Source organism: Rutilus rutilus (genome assembly GCF_951802725.1).
Source record: "Rutilus rutilus genome assembly, chromosome: 8".
NCBI classification, from domain to species: domain Eukaryota; kingdom Metazoa; phylum Chordata; class Actinopteri; order Cypriniformes; family Leuciscidae; genus Rutilus; species Rutilus rutilus.
This window is the reverse complement of record NC_140222.1, coordinates 22291720-22299037: the sequence shown is the minus strand read 5'-3', so window position 1 is coordinate 22299037 and position 7318 is coordinate 22291720. Positions and strand designations below refer to the sequence as shown.

The 7318-nt window shown below is 39.4% G+C and overlaps 1 protein-coding gene across 1 annotated transcript; it reads right to left on the bottom strand.

The window, feature by feature from the left end:
* Positions 1-1160: 1160 nt before the first annotated feature.
* Positions 1161-7316, bottom strand: sgsh (N-sulfoglucosamine sulfohydrolase (sulfamidase)). The gene is made up of 7 exons (XM_084415771.1): positions 7061-7316; positions 6499-6659; positions 6305-6410; positions 4119-4450; positions 3451-3532; positions 3164-3367; positions 1161-1845 (listed from the first exon to the last, which is right to left on the bottom strand). Exons 1-7 carry the CDS (start codon positions 7149-7151, stop codon positions 1286-1288), a joined length of 1536 nt encoding a protein of 511 aa, XP_084271897.1. The 5' UTR covers positions 7152-7316; the 3' UTR covers positions 1161-1285.
* Positions 7317-7318: the final 2 nt, after the last annotated feature.

Sequence of the window (7318 nt, the reverse complement as noted above, 5' to 3'; positions counted from 1 at the left end):
TTTATATATACCCCTCGGAGTCGTGATCTCGTTCGTCATTCCCCACTAGATGATTCATATTTCCGGCCAATAGGATTGATTTGCGCGTCTTTGAACGTTTGGAGACGGTTGGGGAGCTTTTAACGTCAGGTAGATGTGATGTATGACGAGATCATATTGTTTCTGTCACTGAGCCTGTCTATATACTGATCAATAAACGTCTTTCTGGCGTCACAGGACAAATGAAAAAAGATAAAAAATCCCGTGCGTAAAGACGTCTACAAAAATGTTAACTTGATATAAATTAGAAGAGATTTGAATAGAATATAATACAATAAATACAGTAATGAATAATTGATTAAATGAAATCTAGGTAACACTTTATTTTGAGGTGACAAAGTTACACTTTACTGCATGTACTTACGATGGTAATAACAGTAAATTATGCATAATTACAAGGAACTAACCCTAAACCAAACCCTAACCATAATACAGTAAGTACATGTAGTTAATTAATATTACTTAGTACTTATTTGAGTGAGGACAATGTAACTACATCACCTTAAAGTGTCTCATTAATTAATGATTTTAATATTGACTTATTGATTTCTCTGTAATTACACTTTTGGATAAACTGTTTTACAGTATTGTCAGATTTATAAATAATTAAATGGAGAGAGCACTTTCAATATTGTATCTCAAACAGCTACAAGCTTAAAATTAAAATTAATTCAAAATGATATTCAAAAATAATTTTGAAATCCTTTGGCATCTAAGGTGACATTTAAGCAATTAGCCAAAAAGTATACATATATAATAGTAAAAAATAATAATAATTAATGTTATTTAAATTATTATTAATAATATGTGATAATATTTTTAATAATAATAATACAAAATATTTTAAATATAAAAATATAATTTTGAAATGTTGTTCCTTAGGTATCTGAGATAACATTTAAACAAGAAGCCAAAATGTAAATAATATATTATCATTATTATTACGATTATATTTTTATTGATAATAAATATTATAATAATAATAAAAGGTAAATAACATTGATTGACATCTGTGGCTGCTTAAAAAGAAAAAGTAAGACATTGGACATTTAGATGGAGTCTTATTGCCTTTTTACAAACTATGGTAATGATATTTTCAAATAAAGAAAATGAGATTGACATTTTGTTATTCAAAATGTTTATTAACATTTTCAATATAAAAGCTACAAATATATTCTCAAATTAAACCATTCGCAGTGATTCGGAACCATAAAAGGATAAAAGTCTTTTCTTTCATTTCAGGCACTCATAGTCCGTTGTACAAGGGTCTGCACTGCGGTTCCAGCTTAGTCTCGAGAACCGCATCCGGCTCGCACACCCACGGATCCTCGGTTCTCCACTGCCACTTCAGCAGCTGCTCCCTCAGGCTCTCCAGAACCGGGGCGTATGCCGCATCACCAGCCAGATTCCGCCTCTCCGTCGGATCTGACTGGATGTCGAACAGCTCCCACCTCTCCCGGTAGTAATACTCCTTTAGAGTCTTGAACCAGCCTGTGGGCTGGCCCGACCGGGTCCGGTTTAACAGATCCTGGAAGGTTGGGGACACGTAGAAGTCCTGGTCTATAGGAAAGGGCATGCGGTAGTGAAGATTGTGCAGGAGCCGGTAGGGGCCCTGGTGGATGGAGCGCATCGGGTAATACATAGTGACCTCGTGGAGACTCTGGCTGGCGTAGACGGTGACCCATGACGGTTCTGAGCTCAGGGCCGGGAGGAGAGACCGACCCGTCAACTCCACCGGACGACCACCCGAGAGACTGTACGACGGATACGGCAAAAAGAACCAGTCCAGTATGGTGGGAGTGATATCTGAGGGAAAAAAATGAGAGATGCTGTTTTACAGTGTCATTCAAATAGTCAGTAAATAGAAAGATATGACCGTAAACACAGACTCAAGTACATACAAACAGAAAATGTTACATTAATCTGTCAGTATATAGAAAGATATGAGTTTAAACACTGACTGCAAAAAGGTGCAATAGTGAAGGACGCCATTTTTTTTTATATCGTACGAATAACTTGCGGTTCGTACAAATAAAAAATGTTGTTGCATTGGCAATTTCATACAAATAAAAATGTTTTCACATTTGCAATAATCTGTCAGTAAATAGAAAGATATGAGTTTAATCACTGAATCAAGTGCAAAAAAAGGTGCAGTAGTGAGGGACGCCATTTTTTTATATCGTTCGAACAACGTGCGATTCTTACAAATAGAAAATAATGTTACATTGGCGATTTCATAAAAATAGAAAAACTTTTTAATAATCTGTCAGTAAATAGACATAAATGACCTTAAACACTGAATCAAGTGCAAAAAAGGTGCAATAGTGAGGGACGCCATTTTTTTTTCTTCGTACGAACAACTTGCGATTCGTACAAATAGAAAATGTTGTTACATTGGGAATAATCTGTCAGTAAATAGAAAAATATGACTTAATACACTGAATCAAGTGCAAAAAGGTGCAATAGTGAGGGACGGCATTTTTTTATATCATACGAACAACCTGCGATTCGTAAAAGTAGAAATTGCCATTCACACACTATATTGTTTTTCAAAATCTGTACGAAAAACTTGCTATTCATAAAAAAAAAGAAATTGTCGTTCACGATACGGCACATTGGTAACACTGTCATTCGTTAGAGAGGTAGTTGTACTATTATCTGAACTCAGAACAGAAAAAAAATACGAATAATTTTTCGTAAAAGCTGTGTAACATTCATCCAAACTTGTAATTCGAGAGAAAGACAGTTGGCCTAAAACACCTAAATGGTGCAGTAGTGAGACTAGTGTTTCAGAGTCCTACAAACTATTTGTAAAAAATATCAGTTGTCCTGGGCTTAAACGCTGAAACAAATTTGAAAGATGTTCTTTTTTCAACGTAGTTCAAATAATTAGCAAAACAAATAATCATCGTACAGATGTACTGCATGCTGATACAAATGTGTTGTTGTTCCATGATCTGGCCTCAAAAACAGGAACAAGTGCATGAAGGTGTAGTGTGGTATTAAAACTAGGCGTACAGCACCACCTAGTGGTTAAAGCAGTTACAGCACATCTTCAGACCACGAAGGACTTTGTTCTGTGTTTACACGTGTGAAGAATAATCAAACAGTGATTGGCTCTTACCCAACAGACTGACATAAGCCTGGCTGATCTGTCCCCAGCGCTGCCGGTGTTCAGGTGAGGACACCAGCATGGGTTCCTTCACACCTGAGCTGTACAGGTTAGTGCGTCCGTTGGGGAACGGAATTCCGTTATCCGAGCTATAGATCACCAGAGTGTCATTTTCAAATCCTGCATCCCGTAGTTCTTGAAGAACCAAACCAATACCTTCGAAAAAAAACAACAGAAATTTATGAAAATCCACACAAGCTAATAGTTTCATATTAGTGTGAATGACGTAAAATATTAACCTTGGTCCAGCCGGCTGACCGTTGTGTACTGGGCCGCTATATCCGCCCTTGCCGCAGGAGTGTCCGGAATAAAGTACGGAACCTAGTTAGATGTTAAAGGAGAACTTGGTAACTTTTTTAACTTTATAAAACTGTCTAGAAATCATTTGGATGGTTAAACAACCTGTTCTGGTGATATTGGTGACTTTCCCCACTCCCCCCAGCGTTCCCAGGCGGAAAACCAACCTTGCAACTTGGGGACTACCGTCCCGGCAAGATAGAAATTGGAAGTCTCGTGAGAAGCGAGAACGAGAACGAGAACGAGCGCAAAACACAAATTGCTTTACGGCAATTCGACATAAACACACACGCATGTATGATGTATTACCAGATTACCCACCTCGGTAGACATAGCTCCACACGATACAGTTAGCTTGCTCCGATCAAAACAAACGCACATGAGCAGCGGTAGAGAGGGGGAGGAGGCCGCCGCAAGTGAGTTTTTTACGACCGTGTTGTGAAATATACGCCCCCCCACAGCTCGTGGGGAAAACATGCGACAACAAAAGGGAAAATCAGAGAAGAAGTGACTAGAGTTCGCTAGAGTTGCCGAGTTCTCCTTTAAGAGACTGATGGTTGGGAACTTCAACTAATGACTTTTTACATTTTTCTTTATTTGTAAGGCTCACCTTAACCTGGTCTGGAGAGTAATACTTCGGCCGCCAGTCCGGAATTCTTCCCATTCCGCTCTCTCCATTCCCAAACTTTTCACAGAACACTCCATACTGAGGCTGGGAATGGCCACAGCGGTGAGGATCATGGAACGCCACGTAGAGGAAGAACGGCCGTTCCTCTTCCGTCCCACTTCTCTCCGCCTTCTGGCTCTGGAAGAACTTCCGAACAAGGAGCTTGATCTTGGTGATATTCCGACCGACCTGCAGTACGGAATTGGTCTCTTCTGTGTAGGCGAAATCGAACGGGTATACGGGGCCCGGACCGACGTGTTTTTTCCCGATGATTCCTTTCCAAAGAAAAGCAATCAAGAATTTGAAAAATGTCACATTTTTCCAAGATTTTCGAGATGGTCCTCACGGCAGAACACAAAATCCAGGGATCTGGATCCAACTCCTTCCACCTTACATATACCTAAACCTACCCACCTCCACCCCCTGATCCCTAAACCCAGCCCTAAACCTACCCATCTCCACCCCCTGATCCCTAAACCCAGCCCTAAACCTACCCATCTCCACCCCCTGATCCCTAAAACGATCCCTAAAACAACCCCTAAACCTACCAATCTCCACCCCTTAGATCTGGATCCAACTCCGCCCCCTGGATCTCATGTACTGCAGTGAGGTGCTACTGGGATTTTCCAAGATTCACATAAGGTTATTTGCTTTCTGTACTGGCTTTTTGCATCCATTAAGCACAAAAGGTTGTTCAAAATTTGTACTGAAATGTTTTCTTACGATAAGCACATATTCGTTGTAACCATTTCTTCCCGACAATTCCTTTCCAAAGAAGTCAATCACAAATTTGTAAAATTCCACATTTTCCCAAGATTCACTCATTTCAAATTACCTTCATGCTTTTTTTCTAATAGGCAAATTTTTTCGTACAAATTCATATGAAATCACCACTTCGTAATGAAGGATCCAAATTTAAGAATATGTTTAAGATCTGCTGATCTTACTTCCTTACATAACATCACATGAAAAACTAAGGTGAATTACACTGTATTGGGCATTCAAGGTGAACATGATGGCATCAATTTCAGCTTTAAGTCAGCTGTCTAAACATTGTAATAGTCAGGGGTTTCCATTTGTTGTTTATACCATCTTTGATCTTCCATCTAAGAGCTGAACTGTGTGTGACTGTTACATAGTCTTAGTTCTCGGGACCATTTGTGTTTATACCATTTGGGGAAGTCAGTTGGGGGCAATTGCCTCTATTGTCTTTAGATGATTAGATTTAGTGGTTACCTCTAAGGCTGTGTGTATGTTTAGCACCTTTAAGGACAGCCCACTGAAAGGCCTATAAAGAAACCATGTAAAGTATGTTAGCCAGACTGATTTGGGAAGAACTGCAGCCGCGTCAACGCAAAGTCCTCAATAAAGAATAACTTTGTTTGAACGTGATCCCCAACGTCTCCTGGTCTCTTGCTTCGACGAAGAAAAAGGTTTTCAACAGTAACATAGTAACGTTTTCCTGTGAGATCTGGTTGCTCGGCTCCATTTTCCTTAAAATTGCGCAAATTGAAATTGCGAATTGAAAATACGGAAATGGAAACACGTCAATTTTGCAAAAACTCCCATAAATCGCAAACAAGTTTTTACGCTTGCATGAGGTGGTTTTTGAGGCAATTTGAAAAAGTAATTATTTGCAAAACTGCAATGGAATTTTTTTAAATTTACATTTACAGGCTTTCCTTACCATCAATGTTCTTGGATAACACTCCTACGTCTCCTTTGATTAAAAATAATGGCTAGTGCTGTTGCTGCAATATACATAAACCTACCAACATCACTTGCCATGATTTTTGAATGACTTACCACAAGAGGAAAAATTACGTTTTAGTAACATGACAACGGTTACGGTAGTAACATAACAACGGTTAATGGAAACGCCGTTATTTCACAATCGTTTTTTATCAACATTTATCAAAAGTTTTGTGCAAATCTGTAATGGAAACCAGGCTAATGTGTCGTTTGACCCAAAAATACAAAAATGAGCCGCAAAAGGTGTATGAGCGAGAGTCGTACGAATCTGTCATTCAGTCAGGAGTTTTATTATCTGGCCTCAAACATAGAAACAAGTGCAGTGTTGTAATAAAAAAAGTGTTTTTCTGATTTATTTTCATGGATCTTCATCATACCTGTGTGGATGTTGGCTTGATTCAGGAGGAGAGGAAGACTGCGCACTCCATCAAATGAGTTAAAGTGATGAACTCCCTGATGCAGGCCGTACATCCCGTTCTGGTGCTGTTGATCAGGGAAAAAGAAGTTCAAGGCAAGTTTATCCATTAGTTTGGGCAACAACAAAAAAAAGAGGCTATTACATGTTGGTTACCTGTGGTAGTCCAGTCAGGATGGTGGAACGGCTTGGAGAGCAGCTGCTGACGGAGGTGAAGGCGTTCTTGAAGATCACGCTGCGCTCAGAAAGAGCCCGAAGATGAGGTGTCTGGACCACAGTGTTGTTGTAGACATCCGTCTCGAACCCACCATCATCAGCTGCCAAAACATGACAAATTTACACTGCAAAGGTGGCACAGAGGCGCTTCTGAGCTGCCATTTAAGTGGCTTTTTAATAAGGGTTTTAATAAGTGGCTTGTTAATAAAAAAACAGACTGTTTAATGCTTCCAGAGGTGGCATAAATGCATTTACACAGCAAATATAACTATATACTGTGATGCTAGTGGCTAAGGTGCGTCTGAGCTGGCATAATTTAGTCTGGCTTTTATGCGGCATTGCCTCTTTACTCTGAATTTTGAGCAGGAACAGAGCAGCCTGTGTAAAGTCGCCTATTGACACATCGTTAATATAACATAACAACAAATCAAACATCATAACAATATAGAAATATTGTCGAATCAGTATTTACAAATACACATAATTGTGTTTTTCTACACACCAATGATGAGAAGCACATTTCTTCTTCTGCACTCTCCTATATCACAACAAACCAGGAAACACAACAGAGTCCACCCGAACAAAAACGACATGTTAGAGTCATTTGCCTCGCACTCCTCCTGTAATGTTATAAAAGCAAACGGGAAAGTCTTTAGAACTTTTGTTTACACTCAGCGAGACATACTTCCGCCATCCATGGCATGTGAGTCCATCACATGACCACGATCAGCTGACGCAAAGCTTCAGCCAATCGCGTCGC

What these genes read in the sequence shown, in the direction of transcription:
- sgsh (XM_084415771.1), bottom strand. Translation starts at nt 7,151, where the DNA reads ATGTCGTTTTTGTTCGGGTGGACTCTGTTGTGTTTCCTGGTTTGTTGT. An exon ending in TCCTGACTGGACTACCACAG is followed by an intron (nt 6,411 to 6,498) that starts GTAACCAACATG and finishes CCTGATCAACAG; the next exon opens with CACCAGAACGGGATGTACGG. An exon ending in GGCTTATGTCAGTCTGTTGG is followed by an intron (nt 1,846 to 3,163) that starts GTAAGAGCCAAT and finishes TTTTTCCCTCAG; the next exon opens with ATATCACTCCCACCATACTG.